The sequence below is a fragment of the Oratosquilla oratoria genome, chromosome 42, assembly GCF_046742065.1.
Source record: "Oratosquilla oratoria isolate Oo_2021 chromosome 42, ASM4674206v1, whole genome shotgun sequence".
Taxonomy (NCBI): Eukaryota; Metazoa; Arthropoda; class Malacostraca; order Stomatopoda; family Squillidae; genus Oratosquilla; species Oratosquilla oratoria.
Window position 1 is genome coordinate 30,619,326 of NC_134818.1, and position 18,118 is coordinate 30,637,443.

The following is an 18,118-nucleotide window of genomic DNA, read 5'->3' on the forward strand; positions in this document are numbered from 1 at the left end:
AGAGAGTTACCCAAGTCAAAAGGCAAGTGCCCATTCCCATCCACCACCCTTTCTTCCCTCTCATTTTAGCTCCTCATGGATGACAGGACATCACTATATCCCACCCACTGCCCTGTGGGGTCAGAAACAATGCAGCAAGATATAGCACATCCAAAGCAAGGCCACTTTAGTTAATGGGCAACCCCCACCCCCCTCTGTCCCCTCGTACAAAAAAGAGAAGCTGGTGAGAAATCCCTTTGGGATGCATCAAAATATCATTCATACATCATTCCCTGACCCCCCCCCCCCATCTCCTCCCTTCCTTGCATCACAGTATACACAGCCATTCTCCACTCACCCCTATCTCCTGCCTACTCCCTACCCTCCTCAACAGGCATTCTCCTCATGCTCGGCACCCCTTTCATCCCATCCATCCATCTCATCCTAGGTTCACTCCATCCACTTTTGGCTCTGACACCTCTTTTACTAATCTTTCTTCATTTTTTCCATGAGTCCAAACCATCCCAATGCTCTTTCATCAACCCTCTTTGCCATCTCCTTTTCCACCCCAGCTCTCCCCCTCACCTCCTCATTTCTCACTCTATCCAAAATTGTAACCCATACCATACTTCTCAGACTTCAGGTATCAGGGACATAAGCCTAGGAACCTGTGAATCAAAAGGATCCCCACAAAGAGTGCAGATCATTAAAGAGATAGAGAAATGGACGGGATTGAGGGGTAGGGAGTGGTCACGTATGAATGATATTTTGATGCAGCCCGAAGGGATTGCTCCATGTCTTCTCTTTTTTTGCATGAGGAGATGGAGGGGGAGGGGTTTGCTAATGAAGTGAAGCGGCCTTGTTGTGGATATGCTGTATGTTGATGCACTGCTTCTGGCCCAGGGCTAGGTGGGATGCAGAGATGACTGGTCATCCATGAAGATCTAAAATGAGAGGGAAAAAAAGGTGGTGGGAGTGGGTACTTGACTTTTGACTTGGCTACCTCTCTTGGAGAAAGCCCAAAGTCAGGGCTTTTTCTTGCTTACAAGGGAGGTAACCAAAGTCAAAGGCATAAATTCACTCCCACCCACTCCATCCCCACACACTCCACTCCCATTCACCACCCCTCCCTCCATTTTTTCTTGGCTCCTCCTGGATGACTGGTCATCCCTACATCTCGCCCACTGCCCTGGGTCAGAATCAGTGCACATATACATACATAACATATTTGATTAACTTAATGAAAATCTGTAGATAAGAATTGCCTTGTTTATGATTGTTTTAATTTTTTTTTTTCTAAATAATGTAATTTATTCATCAATAGGAAAAGCCCACATGTCTCACCAGATGGTGGCTTGACTGCCTCTGCCATATCTTAGATATGCTGAATATGTTCTCCAATTCACCTTTTTCTATCTTGTGGAGAATATTTTGAAGGAATCAGCAATAAATTATTCAATAATAAACGCTAGTGCTTGTATAGAGACTCATTTTTAATGAGCTTTTTAGTTCACTTTTTATTTTTGTTTTTCAGATTAAATATACTGGAGCCACAGTACAAGAGAAACTCACAGAATTACGGAAACAAATGAAGGAAGAAAATGCATCTATGGTTGTTTTGACAGCTCTGGATGAGGTGGCTTGTAAGTGAATATTAGCATGCAAAACCTTCAGTAGAATTTTGTAAGAGAAATTTTTCAGTGTGGTGGCAGATTTTTACATCCTTAGTATTAAGAGTTACTTTTATTTCACTGAGACAGACTTCATTAATACATAAATATATCAATGGTTTTTCCCCCTTACAAGAGATGTAGCCAAAGTCAAAGGCATAAATCTGCTCCCACCCATTTCATCCCCACATACTCCACATCATTAGTACATGCATATACCAGTGGCTTTTTCCCTCTTACAAGGAAGGTAGCCAAAAACAAAGGCATAAAATCATCTCTCACCCATTCCATCCCCACATACTCCACACCCATTCATCCCCCTCCCTCCCTCTTATCTTGGCTCCTCCTGAATGACAGGTCACTCCTGCATCTAGCCCACTGCCCTGGGTCAGAAGCAATGTAGCAAGGCCACTTCATTCAATCGGCAACCCCCTCTCTCCATTCCCTTATGCAGAAAAAGAGAGAGAAGATGGGGAGAAATCCCTTCAGGCTGTGTCAAAATATTCACACATACTCCCTCACCCCCTATTCCCCACCCACTCCCTTCCATACATCACAGTATCATTGATACACAACCATTCTCTATTCACCCCTATCTTCCATCTTCTCTCGTCCTTCCTCAACAGACATTCCCTTCTTTCCCAATGCCCCTTTTATCCCATCCATCCATCTCATCATTGGTCACCCCCTTATGTTCACTCCTTCCACCTCTGCCTTCCACACCCCTTTCACTAATCTTTCTTCACTCATTCTTTCCATGTGTCCAAACCATCCCAATACTCTTTCATCAACCCTATCTCCCAACTCCCTCTCCCCCATTCTCCTCCTCACCTCCTTGTTTCTCACTCAGTCCAGCCTAGTAACCCCTATCATACTTCTCAGGCACCTCATCTCAAACACATTTAAACTCTTCCTCTCTTATGTTCCATGTTTCTGCCCCATACAGTGCTGTCAGCACAATCTTTTCTTCATACAATCCCATAGCATCCATTCCCAAATGTCTATTTCTCATTACACCTTTTCATCCCCCAAGGCATTTACTTGCTTCTCTCAACCTACATTCTACCTCCACCTCCACATTTGCACCTAAATATCTAAAGCTATCCATGTTTCTCTCCCTTAACCTCTTCAATATGAGACAAATATTTGTGCACTCGTTAGCTGCCTGATGTACAATGATGCATCAGAATATATCCAGTATAAAATATAAAGTTACAGCTGTTACACTCGTTCTCTTTCACCCAGAATGTTTGTAACCACCAAAAAAGTTATCAAGCCTTTTCACAGAATAAGAGGGTCACTCGGTTACAACTACATACATACATATACCAAAGTCTTTTTCCCCCTACATGGGGGGTAGCCACAACGAAAAAGGCATAGAAACCACTCCCACCCATTCCATTTCCTATATATTCCACTCCCCTCCACCCTCCTCCCTCCCTCTTATCTTGGCACCTCCTGGATGATGGGTCATCCCTGCATCCTGTCCACTGCCCTGGGTCAGAAGCAGTGTCGCAAGACACAGTGCATCCACGGCAAGGCCGCTTCATAAATTCAGCGACCCCCCCTCTCCGTCCCCTCATGCAGAAAAGGAGAAGACGGGGAGAAATCATTTCGGGCTGCGTCAGTTTTCTTCTCACACCTTGTTTCTCACTCAATCCAGCCTAGTAACCCTTATCATACTTCTCAGGCACCTCATCTCAAACACATTTAAACTTTTCCTCTCTTATGTTCCATGTTTCTGCCACATACAGTGCTGTCAGCACAATCATTTCTTCATACAATCTCATTGCATCCATTCCCAAATGTCTATTTCTCATTATACCTTTTAATCCCCCAAGGCATTTACTTGCTTCTCTCGCTACAACTACAAAATAAATATAATAAGGAAGCCAATGCTGGCATCAACATGTACTCACTCGCGCCTCATGACGCCTGTGTAGGCATCATCGTATTCAAGGGGTTAATACTCACTTCCAAATTGCTGCCACATTCTCCCCTTTTACATCTCATCACCTTACTTTTACGTACATTTATCTTCAACTTCCTTCTTTTGCACACTTTCCCAACCTCTGTCACTACCTTAAGCCTTCCTCTGAACCTGCTACAAGTGCGTTGTCATCAGCACACAACAACTGGCTTATCTCCCATTTTTCTCCATTTTTTTTAACCATCTTCACTCCCCAACCCATTACCCTTGTGTTTACCTCACACCACCCCATCCACATATAAATTGAACAGCCAAGGTGACATAACACATCCTTGGTGAAGTCCCACCTTTACCTCAATACACTTACTCTCTCCATTTCTAATTTTAACACAGGCTCTACTACTCTTGTAAAAACTCTTGACTGCTCTTAAAACCTTTCCTCCTATCCCATATATCTGCAATACCTTCCACAATGCTTTCCTGTCTACCCTGTCATAAGCCTTTTACAAATCCATAAAGGCCCAAAAAAACCTTACCTTTTCCTAAAGCTTTCTCACATACCTTCCTTACCACAAAAATCTGATCCATGCAACCCCTACCTATCCTAAAACCACACAGTTCATTACCAATTACTCCCTCTGTTCATCTCCTAATCCTTTCAATCAAAACCCTCCCATAAGCCCTCCCAACTACACTCAACAGACTGATCCCTCTGAAACTACTACACCCATACTTGTTCCCTTTTCCCTTTTAAAGTGGAACTATACAGGCACTCCTCCAGTACTCTATGCTCTTTTTGACAAACATTAAACAACCTCACCAGCCAGTTCACCATCACTGTACCTCCCTTTTTTAGACATTCTGCTGCATGACACCCATGAAACCCAGGTGCCTTACCTGCTGTCATCATTTTAATAACTGCTTTCACCTCATCTTTTCTTATTTCTCCTTCATTTTCCTCATTCATTACTGTCATTTTCTTAGTGCTTCCCACTGCAACTACCTTTCCCTCCCTATCCTCCTTCACATTTAGCAACTCCCTAAAATACTCTGCCCATCTTCTTCTTACTGCCATCTCTTCCATTATCATCTCTCCATCTGCACCTTTTACCTTTTCTTCTCTACTTGATTTGTCTCCTCTTCCTCTCTTAATTTCCCTCTAAAACATCTTTTTATTACTTTCAAAATTTTCTGTCATACTCTAACCCATTTCACATCCACTCTCCTTTTTGCCTCCTTTATCTTATGCTTTACTTCTCTTTTCTTTGTACCTCTCATATGATTCATCCTGTTTTGTAACCAATCTGTGAATGCTCACTTCTTCTCTTCTACAACTTCTTTGCTTCATCATCCTACCAGTCACTACCCTTCCTTCTATTTCCTCCTGGCCTCCTTCCACACACCAACATAGCACACCTTGTGATTCCCTCCTAACCCATCCCATTCCTCCACTTCTAGTTCTATGCTATCCTTCACTCTTTCCCATTCCCCTCTCAGCTTCTTGTAGTCCTCCTTTTCTTTCTCAAGCAGTTTACTCTAAGCACCTCGCTTCCTTCTGTCATTTTCCTCTTTCTCCATCTATCCTCCACTCTCAACTTCCCTTCCAAAAAATTAGCTGATATGCCTCCAAAACTTCCTACTCTTCTTCTGGTTACCACTATATAGTCCATTAAAGCCCCATCTTCTACCCTTCCATCCACCACCCTCTCCCATGTGTACTTATGCTTGACTTTCTTCCCATCATTTCTCTTTCTAGACACATCACCATCATCTCTCCACTATGATTTTTTCATGAACTCCACACTTACCAACCACTCCATCTATTTGTTCATTTCCAACCCTAGCATTAAGATTTTCTAATACCACTACATTGACATTTCTCCCTAAACCCTCTATGCATTCATTTAAATATCTCCAAAAGACCTCCCTTTCCTCTACACTCTTCTCACTACCAGGCCCATATGCACTTACAAAAACCCTTATCTCTCTTCCCAGTTTCACCTTCATCCACATTAACCTTGAAGAAAACTTCAGCTCCACCACATATTTACCTATCTCTTCACTTACTAGTATAGCCACCCCTTCTCTTCCTCATCCTCTCCTCACTTCTGACACCCTCCCAACTACATTTCCAAACTCAAACTTGCCCCTCCCTTTCAACTTAGTTTCACTCAATGCCAACACATCTGTCTTCTCACAAACATACTGCCTATCTCTTCCCTTTTACTCTCATCTGTACCACATCAATGCACATTAAAAGACCCAAACCTTAGGGTTCTAGTTGAAAAACTCCTAGACCCTCATATGCCTCTGGTTTTTTGTAGAAATGTCCCCTTTGGGGCTCCAGAGAGTAGGATGCTTAATCCTATCCCCATCCCATGTTATTATTATTATTTTTATTTATTTTTTTATTTTTTATTTTTTTTATTATTATTATTATTATTATTATTATTATTATTATTATTGTATATATATATATATATATATATATATTTTTTTTTTTTTCTTTTTTTTTTTTTATTATGACTCAAGTGGAAACATGCAGTGGCAGTATTCTCCCCTACCACAGGATTCGGGAAAAAAAAAGGAAATGAATATTCAGAGAAGTGGTATAGGTATTAAGAGTGTGGTGGGGGGACAGTTGCAGTATAATGAAGTATCATCATTTCTCTATGAATAGAGATTTCTTCTATCACAGACAAAATGATGTGTGGCTCTGGTCCTTATAGGTGCCCCATATAGACCCTGAAGTAACAGCTGTATGCTACTGAGCAGCTTTTAACCCCACAATAATATGCATCCAATGCCCCAGATAATGTGAATATATTAATCAACCTGTCAACTATGACAGTTGAATTGGGTTCTTTCTGACTGCTGCCAGTATTTCAGAAGTAGCTCCTGAGGAAGGGGTTAGTTAGCTTTGAAACATTAGATTTTAAACCTTTCAAATACAATTACATACATACATATACATATACAAAGGCTTTTTTCCCCTTACAAGGGTGGTAGCCAAAAAGGGAAAGGCATAAAATAATTCCCACCCATTTCATCCCTGAATACACTCCACACCCCTCCCACCCTCCCTCTTATCTGAGCACCTCCTGGATGACGGGTCATCCCTGCATCCTGCCCACTGCCCTGGGTCAGAAGCAGTGTCACAAGACACAGCACATCCACAGCAAGGCCACTTCATTAAATCGGCGACCCCCCCCTCTCCGTCCCCCCTTGCAAAAAAGGAGAGGACGGGGAGAAATCCCTTCGGGCTGCGTCAAATTTTGCTCGCACATACTACCACACCCCCCACACCCCCGCCCATTCCACCTCATGCAATCACAACATCATCCATATACAACCATTCTCCATTCACTCCTGTCTTCTGTCCTCTCCCGTCCTTCCTCAACAGATATTCCCCTCTTCCCCAAAGCCCCCTTCACCCCATCCATCCACCTCATCCTAGGACGTTCCCTCATGTTCACTCCCTCCACATCTGCCTTCCATACCTCTTTTACTAGTCTTTCTTCACTCATTCTTCCCATGTGTCCAAACCATCCTAATATTCTTTCATCAACCCTATCTCCCAACTCCTTTTCCACCCCTGTTCTCCTCCTCACCTCCTCATTTCTCACTCTATCTAGCTTAGTAACCCCCACCATACTTCTCAGACACCTCATCTCAAACACATTCAAACTCCTTCTCTCTTCTTCTCTTATGTTCCATGTTTCTGCCCCATACAGTGCTGTTGGCACAATCACTCCTTCATACAGTCTCCTCTTCGCATCCATTCCCAAATGTCTATTTCTCGTTACACTCTTTAATCCACCAAGGCATTTACTCGCTTCTCTCAATCTACATTCTACCTCCACCTTCACTCCACCTTTTCCTGCCACATTTGCACCCAAGTATCTAAAACTATCCACTTCCTCCAGTCGAACTCCCTTAATGCTCACTTCCAGTCTACTGCCACTTTCACCCCTTGTACATCTCATCACCTTACTTTTACCCACATTTATCTTTAGCTTTCTTCTATCACATACTCTCCCAAACTCTGCCACCAACTTCCTCAATCCCTCCTCCGATCCTGCCACAAGCGCAGTGTCGTCCGCAAACAACAGCTGGCTCACCTCCCACGTTTTTCCATTTTCTTTAACCATCTCCAATCCCTTTCCCACTACCCTTGCATTTACCTCTCGCACCACCCCATCCATGTATAAGTTGAACAGCCAGGGTGACATAACGCATCCTTGACGCAGTCCCACCTTTACCTTGAACCACTCACTCTCTCCATTTCCAATCCTGACACAAGCTCTACTACTCTCATAAAAACTCTTGACAGCTCCCAAAAGCTTTCCTCCTATCCCATATATCTGCATAACCTCCCACAGTGCCTTTCTGTCTACCCTATCATAAGCCTTTTCCAGATCCATAAAAGCCCAAAAAACATCCTTCCCCTTTCCTATAGCTTTCTCACATATCTGTCTTACCACAAAGATCTGATCTACACAACCTCTACCTGTCCTAAATCCACTGTTCCTCACCAATTACTCCTTCTGTTCCTCTCCTAATCCTCTCAATCAAGATCCTCCCATAAGCCTTCCCAACTACACTTAACAAGCTAATCCCTCTGAAACTACTACATTCACACTTGTCCCCTTTTCCCTTGTAAAGTGGAACTATACAGGCACTCCTCCAGTCCTCCGGCACTCTACCCTCTCTCCAGCAAACATTAAATAACCTCACCAACCAGTCCACCATCACTGTACCTCCCTTTTTCAGACATTCTGCATGGCATCCATCCGGACCAGGTGCCTTACCTGCTTTCATCATCTTAACAACTGCCTTCACCTCATCCTTCCTTATTTCTCCTCCATTCTCCTCACTCATCACTCTCATTTTCTTTGCATTTCCCACTGCAGCTATCTTTCCTTCCCTATCCTCCTTCACATTTCGCAACTCCCTAAAATATTCTGCCCATCTTCCCCTTACTGCCATCTCTTCCATTATCATCTCTCCATCTGCACCTTTTACCTTTTCTTCTCTACTTGATTCGCCTCCTCTTCCTCTCTTAATTTCTTTCCAAAACATCTTTTTATTACTTTCAAAATTTTCTGTCATACTCTTACCCCATTTCACATCTGCTCTCCTCTTTGCAACCTTTACCTTTTGCTTTACTTCTCTTCTCTTTTCTTTGTACCTCTCATATGACTCCCTCGTCCTATTTTGTAACCAATCTGTAAAAGCTCGCTTCTTCTCTTCTACTACAATTGCTGTAGGTAAACCTTAGAATACAATGGTGTTGACATCGGCATTGTGAGGCGACAGTGAGTATATGAGGATGACTATATCAGTGTCCTAATTATATTTATTTTGTAGTTGTAGCTGAGTGATCCCCATATTCTGTGAAAAGGCTTGATTGTGTTTTCTGTGATCATCAACACTCAAGGTGAAAGATACTTTGTATTTTATAATTTATATATTGTGATGCATCACCAAATCATTGTACCTCAGCCAGTGTGAGCAAGTGTTTGACTGGAATTGAAGAGGTTAAGGTGTTATTTATATGGAAATATGTAGTTCACAGTCTTACTTTATTAATGTTTAATGTAATTTACAAATTACAACCAAATCATAATGACACATTGTGATGTTTGTTTTACTCAATTATATAGTTACTTTCTGTTACTTATTTTATAGATATCTACAACCTGAGGGGCTCAGATATTGCATACAATCCTGTGTTCTTTTCCTATGCCTTGGTCACTCATGAGGAGGCCTACTTATTCATTGATGAAGCACAGTGCCCATCAGCCACCAAGGCATTTTTGCAGGAGGCTAACATCATTAGAAAGCCATATGGGGATTTCATGGAGTTTATTGAGAAAAAGGTAAGTTTTATATGTATTAGAAGGAACCATGATATATGACATATGGTGTCAGAACTCCCATGCTCCTTTCTCATATCCTGGCTTGTAACTGTTGATCATGTCTGACTGTGAGTCAGCTAGGGAGATGTACAAGAATTTGCGTGACCTGAGACCAATGTTTCTTTATGCATACACATACACATTATGTTGGTTGTTATGGATAGCGGGCAGGGAACAATGATGGCACAAGGATCTAAGATAAAAGGGAAACAAAAGGGTGAAGGATGGGGGTGGGGGGTGCGTGCCTTGGCTATCTACCCCCCTTATAAAGGGGAAGAAGTCTTTTGGCATATAGATAGATAATTATAGACTGTAGTTTACCAGTATTTCTATCCTTTGGGACAATCTCATTGCAATACACAAACACATTATGACCTATTTGATGCCCCTTCCACCTGAGCACTTGTTGGATGCAGGGTCATATGGAAATAATGATTTGGGAAAGACTTTCAAAAAGAGGGTGGAAAGTAGAAGTGGATGGAGTGAATTAAGGAGAAGACTAAGGATAAAGTTGAGGGATAGAGGTGATGAAGAGTGTATTGGATGCAAGAGGAATATCTCTTAATTAAGGAAGAGATTGTAAAAGGTAAAAATGAGTGGAGATAGATTGGAAATGGATGAGGAATTCATGCAACCTGAAGAAATGTTCTTGTCTGCTTTGTAAATTTCTTGAGTGAATGAGAAGGTGGATATCCTCACATGAGGCTTCCAGAAACAGAGGGGCATCCCAACCCCTTTTATTGGTTTTGAGTTAAGCATAATATATAGAGGAGACTTACAGTAGTTTTCTTAAAAAATCCTTTTATAAATCCTTGGAAAGGAAGGATTATAAAGAAAGTTTCCTTCTTCTTCTTCTTCTTCTTTTTCTTCTTCTTCTTCTTCTTCTTCTTCTTCTTCTTCTTCTTCTTCTTCTTCTTCTTCTTCTTCTTCTTCTTCTTCTTCTTCTTCTTCTTCTTCTTCTTCTTCTTCTTCTTCTTCTTCTTCTTCTTCTTCTTCTTCTTCTTCTTCTTCTTCTTCTTCTTCTTCTTCTTCTTCTTCTTCTTCTTCTTCTTCTTCTTCTTCTTCTTCTTCTTCTTCTTCTTCTATAAATCTTTCCCTTCTAAGGATTCAAATAGGATTTACATAAGAAAAGATATTTTTTTAAGAATACCACCATTACACCTTTCACAATCTATGCTTAACTTGAACCAGTGAAAGTGGTGGAGATGCCCCTCTGTTTCTGGATACTTCATGTAATGAAGCAAAGGGGGTAAACCAGCTTTGGATCTTTGTCCTTGCTGTGGAAGTGATGTGTCTTGTTGCATTTCCTGTGCTCTTAAGTGTGTGGCAGAAGGGATGACCTTTCATCCACAAGGTGCCAAGACAGGAGGGACAATGGATATGTTTTGGTTAAGTGTAGAGTAGATGTACGAGTAGGGTGGGTGTATGTTTGACTTAGTCATCTCCCTTATAAGGGTGGAAAGGCCTGTTGATATATGTATTAATGAAATCTTTTTGGATTTCGTCAGATAAAGACAGAGCCAAACAAGGTGTGGGTTTCTAACAAAGGTTCACACGCTGTCAACGAAGTCATTCCCAAAGAGAAGAGGTTGGCCAAAGTCACACCTGTTGCAGTTATGAAGGCCATCAAAAATGAAACCGAAATTAAAGGTAGGTTTTGATTGTCTTGGACCCAATTTAGTCTCTGACTCTTTCAAATTCTATGTCCCTGATCAGTGCCACTTTTATAGGTGCTGGAGGTCTGAAGGCCTTGACAAAAGCTTTCCATCCCTATACAGTGGGGGAAAAAAATGGATTTTAGTTTGCCATAAAAAAATGAGATAGAATTGTTCAGATGAGTAAAAAGGGTACATACATATACATATATATACTTACATGGACATGGAAAGAAAATAAAAAAACATAGCTACAGAAGAGAACTGAAGAAAAACAGATTTCCACATAGAGTAGTGGACACTTGGAACAAATTGGACAGTGAAATAGTATGCACAAAAACCATTCATGAGTTTAAAAGCAAACTAGACACTGCGAGATACAAAGGCGGGACACCATGAGCATAGCTCCCCTTCCCACAAAATACAACTATGTAAATACATCCTTTAGACATGTAGTCTTTCTTGATTGTTCCCATGACCTCTTAAAGCCCTCCCATCCTTAATCAAGAGAACTCTTCTGTTGGTTCTGCATCCTCCAAGCAAAGGCATAAGTACCACAAGGAACAAGAGGGTGGAATCATGAGTGTTAATCTTTTAACTACCAAAGTCTACTGAAGAAAAATTCTCAATAAATGTAAAGGTTTAATGATGTACCTCACTTTCAGGCTTGCGGGCATGCCATCTTCGGGATGCTGTTGCCCTCTGCCGTTTCTTCTGTTGGCTGGAAGGAGAAGCCTCAAAGGGAACACAGACTGAAATATCTGCTGCAGATAAACTTCAGACTTTCAGGGAGTAAGTGAAATATGTACACCAGTGAGATTTATGCCATGGTATGAAGAGCAGGATGAGATGGATGGATGAGGTAAAAGGGGCATTACAAAAGATAGGAATGTCTGTTGAGGAAGGATGGGAGAGGACAGAAGATAGGGGTGCATGGAGAAGGGCTGTGTATGGATGATGCTGTGATGCATGAGGGGGAGTGGGTGGGGGGATGGGGGGGTGAAGAAGTATGTATGAGAAAAATTTGACGCAGCCCAAAGGGATTTCTCCCCATCTTTTCTGCATGAGGGGACAGAGAGAGGGGCTTGCCAAATTTATGAAGCGGCCTTGCTGTGGATGTGCTGTGTCTTGTGACACTGCTTCTGACCCAGGGCAGTGGACAGGATGCAGGGATGACCCATCATCCAGGAGGTGCCAAGATAAGAGGGAGGGTGGAAGGGAGTAGAATATGTAGGGAATGGAATAGATGGGAGTGGTTTCCTCTATACCTTTGTGTAAGGGGGAAAGAGCCTTTGGTATATGTATGTATGAAGAGCATGTGCAATAAGGCTTTCACTAACAGCTGAAGCTATCATCTTTGCCCTGTGTACTTAGATACTCAGGTCAAGCAACACTTTTATACCTTGAGGATTGATCTCAGCTTCACTTAGTCATAGAGTGAGTTGGAAACTCGTTGCATCTCATAACCACATAAATAAGTGAGTGACCTCTGCTGTTGGTTAGCTTGGCAATATGAATTTTTATGTAAAAGAGGAATTCTTCTTTTACATTTGTTTTTACTAAGGTTAGAAAGCTATAGGAAAGGGGAAGGATGTTTTTGGGGCTTTTATGGATCTGGAAAAGGCTTATGATAGGGTAGACAGAAAGGCACTGTGGGAGGTTATGCAGATATACGGGATAGGAGGAAAGCTTCTGGGAGCTGTCAAGAGTTTTTATGAGAGTAGTAGAGCTTGTGTCAGGATTGGAAATGGAGAGAGTGAGTGGTTCGAGGTAAAGGTGGGACTTCATCAAGGATGCGTTATGTCGCCCTGGCTGTTCAACTTATACATGGATGGGGTGGTGCGAGAGGTAAATGCAAGGGTAGTGGGCAAGGGATTGGAGATGGTTAAAGAAAATGGAGAAAAGTGGGAGGTGAGCCAGCTGTTGTTTGCGGATGACACTGCGCTTGTGGCAGGATCGGAGGAGGGATTGAGGAAGTTGGTGGCAGAGTTTGGGAGAGTATGTGATAGAAGAAAGCTAAAGATAAATGTGGGTAAAAGTAAGGTGATGAGATGTACAAGGGGTGAAAGTGGCAGTAGACTGGAAGTGAGCATTAAGGGAGAGCGACTAGAGGAAGTGGATAGTTTTAGATACTTGGGTGCAAATGTGACAGGAAAAGGTGGAGTGAAGGTGGAGGTAGAATGTAGATTGAGAGAAGTGAGTAAATGCCTTGGTGGATTAAAGAGTGTGATGAGGAATAGACATTTGGGAATGGATGCGAAGAGGAGACTGTATGAAGGAGTGATTGTGCCAACAGCACTGTATGGGGCAGAAACGTGGAACATAAGAGAAGAAGAGAGAAGGAGTTTGAATGTGTTTGAGATGAGGTGTCTGAGAAGTATGGTGGGGGTTACTAGGCTAGATAGAGTGAGAAATGAGGAGGTGAGGAGGAGAACAGGGGTGGAAAAGGAGTTGGGAGATAGGGTTGATGAAAGAATATTAGGATGGTTTGGACACATGGAAAGAATGAGTGAAGAAAGACTAGTAAAAGAGGTATGGAAGGCAGATGTGGAGGGAGTGAACATGAGGGGACGTCCTAGGATGAAGTGGATGGATGGGGTGAAGGGGGCTTTGGGGAAGAGGGGAATGTCTGTTGAGGAAGGACGGGAGAGGACAGAAGACAGGAGTGAATGGAGAATGGTTGTATATGGATGATGTTGTGATTGCATGAGGTGGAATGGGTGGGGGGTGAGGTAGTATGTGTGAGTAAAAGTTGACGCAGCCCAAAGGGATTTCTCCCCGTCCTCTCCTTTTATGCAATGGGGGGACGGAGAGGGGGGGTCGCCAACTTAATGAAGCGGCCTTGCTGTGGATGTGCTGTGTCTTGCGACACTGCTTCTGACCCAGGGCAGTGGGCAAGGTGCAGGGATGACCCGTCATCCAGGAGGTGCTCAGATAAGAGGGAGGGTGGAGGGGTGTGGAGTGTATTCAGGGATGGAATGGGTGGAAAAGATTTTATGCCTTTCCCTTTTTGGCTACCTCCCTAGTAAGGGGGAAAAAGCCTTGGTATATGTATGTATGTATGTAGAAGAGGACTTTGAGTCTACCTCCAAACCTCCTCGATCTGACATTTCAGCCATTATCTGTTCTGGCTAAGTGGCAGTGTTTGGATGCCTTTGTTGGATCTTATCAATCTGTTGTCTTGGTTCTCTTGCAGGAGAGTTATAGTTCCCAGAAAACTAGCCACAGCTACCGTATCAGGCCATAAGTCACCCAACAAAGAGATTTTGTTTTGGAGGGAAGGTAGAATAGTGTAGTAGGTACTCTGTGCCCACTCTGTGGTGATAGATTAATTGATTGTTGGAGTTAATTTTTATTATATTTCTCCCATTGACAGAGAACTGGAAGACTTTGTTGGGTTGAGTTTTGAGACCATATCTTCAATTGGTCCCAATGGTGCCATCATCCATTACAAACCAAGACCGGAAACAGACCGAAAAATAACCACAGAAGAACTTTACCTCTGTGATTCAGGTGGACAGTACAAGTAAGTCATTACTGTTTGTTGTTCTCTTGCTTGTATTGTTTTGTGATTGCTATGGCTTTTTATATAGATACCTTCATATTTTAGCGTTCTGTACACAAAAAGTCATGCATGGTAAGTTTTCCTTTGAGGTGTAGGAATCTCATCTTTAAATTTTCTCTTTTGTTCGTATGTTTGGTACAAGAAACGCAATTCCCTGCAATTTGTCTCGGTGCAGCTGCTGTCTAAGATACAGTGAGGCTGAACCCACAGGGAGTCTTAAAATTCCACCATATAGATAGATGCATAAATACTTTTATAGCTTAGAAAGGGATATAACCCAAACTGGAACAATACGTGAATTTATATCTAAATATGATAACTGGAAATCAAAGGTATAGATTAAGTTGGAACTGTACATGAAGTTGAAGCTAGGTAGGATAAGTTGGAGATTAGGATACAGGACTTGGTGAGCGTTGCTCCTTTCCTGTATACTACAATTATGTAAATACACTTCAGGGGTGGGGTGTGGGGGTGGGGTTGCAGCCCTATTATTAGCAAGAACTTAAGAGGTTTATGGATCAAGAGTTGATGGTCATACCAGTGGCAGAAGATTGCTGGAAGAGTGCATAATGTAAAAGCATGGGTAAGACATCAAATACATGCATAGAAATACCAAAAGGCCCTTTCCCCCCTCCCCTAAGAAAACAGGTAGCCAAGTCAAAGCATATAGCCACTTTACACCCATCCCACACCCATAAGTAAATAGGTATATAAATAAAAAAATACTTTGTTGTTTCTCACATCATAGCTCCTTGTGGAAAAGGGGGTTCTTCCTCCTTATAAGGGAGATAGCCAAGTCAAAGGCATCCACTTTCTTCCACCCAATCCACTCACATCCACCACCCTTGTTTCCCTCTCATTTAGTTCATTGTGTATGAAGGGCCATCCCTGTTTCCTGCTCACTGCCTGGGTCAACAATGCAGCAAGACACAGCACATCCACAGCAAGGTCCACATCCTCTCTTATTTTCTCCAAGCCTCTCCTTAGCATCTTTCAATTTACTACCCTCACCACCACATCTATAAACATATTGAACAATCACAGTAACATTACACAGCCATGGTGCAGTCCCACATTCTGCTGCCAGGGTTGGATATGAGTTCTTTGTCTTTCTGTTTATATTTAGTTTTGACATTAGATGAAGGGTGAAAATATTAACCCAGCCTTCCCCTCATTTTATTTTTCTGCAGGGATAGGGAAACTTGTCTCAGAAGAATAAGTTAGTTATATAAAGTAGGGAAAGGCACTAATGCTTTGGGTTGGGACTTCTTTTGTGATTAATATTAATTGCTGTAAAATGCAATGTACAAGTCAGCCTCAAAAATTTTAGCTCAAAAAATTCTAAGTTAGGTGTATACCTACTTTATAGGTCGACCCCCAAATATATGGTAGGCTACTGGCCAAAAACTTAGCTTACCAGTAAATTAAATTAGATGTAGCATTAATAGAATACTGAATTTGCAATACTATTTGACTATTTTATATTAAGATCTGTATTATTATGCCAAATATGTTCACCAAACTCAAGTTTTAGTGGGGTATATTTGAGGCAACCTGCTGGAGGTTGATAAATGGTGTCCGGTGATTATTAGGAGTGCTGTCCCTCTTGTTTACAACTTGATGGTGAAGGTTTGCATTTTATATCCATCATGTAAGTGGACACTCAGCTTTGGGAAGATTTTTTTAGGGTTGAAAACTGGACTTGTGCATTGCAATTTACAGTATTATTTTTATTTCAGTAGCTGGCTTGGTATTAGACCAAATAGTCTTCTGCTGGACTACTCTTCCATGGTATTCTCTTGTAGTATATGTGTCACTAATAAATATAAACTTTTGGTAACTGCAGGGACGGCACCACCGATGTAACGCGAACATTACACTTTGGCACCCCCACACAGTTTGAGAGACAATGTTTCACTCGGGTCCTGAAGGGGCAGATTGCTCTGGCCAGTGCAATTTTCCCAACAAAAATTAAGGTAATGTTTGTCTCAACTGTCAGCAGTTATGTTGTATATTATTTTATTTTTAACGTTCTTGAACCTAATGGCAGAGGCATTCTGCCCAAATCAAGACCTGGGTAGATGCACTCTCAGGTGTTCTGAGTTGATTATTCAACTCAAGAATGCAAGAAGAAATATGAGAGATTCTGCTTGATAGATAATGGTAAGTGTAAGACAAGGTGGTCTAATCATTGGCGATGCACTGGAAGGATTGGAAGTATCAATCATGTTGAAAATAGATGACTTGGCTACATGGGATTGACTGTGTAAGAATAGTAAGAAATAACTTTCATTTCTTCCTGTGTACTTGGAATATGGGTACACAAGTTTTCAAACCAGCAGGATAAGGTTCCATATACAGACAAAAAATGGTTCTCAAAGAAATAGACCAGTACAGTTATTAGCTCATAAGTAATTGTAATTATCATACAGATATAATTATTTGATAGCATTTATGTTGAATCTGTTGGTTTGATAATGTATTCCTTCAAATAAAACTGAGAATGACTGTCCAAGAACAATGAATGGGTGTATGCTCTGAATCAGTCACCCCTCAATTAATGGGGAAAAATGCCTTCTGGTGTGATATAAGACTGAGAATGAGATGGATGAATGGGGTGAAGGGGGCAATCTATCTATACACCAAAGGTTTCTTCCCTCTTATAAAGTAGGAACATATATACCAAAGGCTTTTTTCCCCCTTACAAAGAATGTAGCTAAAAACCAAAGGCATGAAATCCACTCCCACCCATTCCATCCCCTCATACTCCACTCCCATTCACCCCCCTCCCTCCCTCTTATCTTGGCTCCTCCTGGATGATGGGTCATCCCTGCATTTCACCCATTGCCCTGAGTCCAGCAGTGTATCAAGACACAGCACATCCACAGCAAGGCCACTTCATTTAATCGGCAACCCCTCCTTTCCATCCCCTCATGCAGAAAAAGAGAAGACGTTGAGAAATCCCCTCGAGCTGCATCAAATTTCTCATACATACCTCCTCACCCACCATCCTCCACCCACTCCCTCTCATGCATCACAGCATCATCCATACTCAACCCGTCTCCATTCACCCCTATCTTCTGTCTTCTCCCATCCTTCCTCAACAGACATTCCCCTCTTTCCCAATGCCCCATTTACCCCATCCATCCATCTCATCCTTGGTCCCTCCTTTGGACTCCTTCCACCTCTGCCTTCCACACCTCTTTTACTAACCTTTCTTCACTCATTCTTTCCACCCCCGTTATCCTCTTCACAAAGTTAAAGGCACACATCCACTCCCATCCATTCTATTCCCATCCACCACGCATGTTTTCCTCTCATCTTAGCTCTTTATTTATGAAGAAATCCCCATCTTCTGCCCACACTCCAAGTCAGACACAATCCTGCAAGGCTGTTTC

At 42.1% G+C, this 18,118-nt stretch overlaps 1 protein-coding gene across 3 annotated transcripts in view; it reads left to right on the top strand.

Annotated features, from left to right (window-relative positions):
- Positions 1–18,118, top strand: part of ApepP (Aminopeptidase P) — a 215,919-nt gene that overhangs the window by 185,067 nt on the left and 12,734 nt on the right. For all 3 annotated transcript variants that reach the window (XM_076179374.1, XM_076179375.1, XM_076179376.1), the window contains 6 exons: positions 1,514–1,622; positions 9,271–9,461; positions 11,009–11,150; positions 11,821–11,947; positions 14,532–14,681; positions 16,567–16,696. In XM_076179374.1, the coding sequence (XP_076035489.1) occupies positions 1,514–1,622; positions 9,271–9,461; positions 11,009–11,150; positions 11,821–11,947; positions 14,532–14,681; positions 16,567–16,696 (849 nt within the window). The remainder of the gene's footprint in view (positions 1–1,513; positions 1,623–9,270; positions 9,462–11,008; positions 11,151–11,820; positions 11,948–14,531; positions 14,682–16,566; positions 16,697–18,118) is intronic.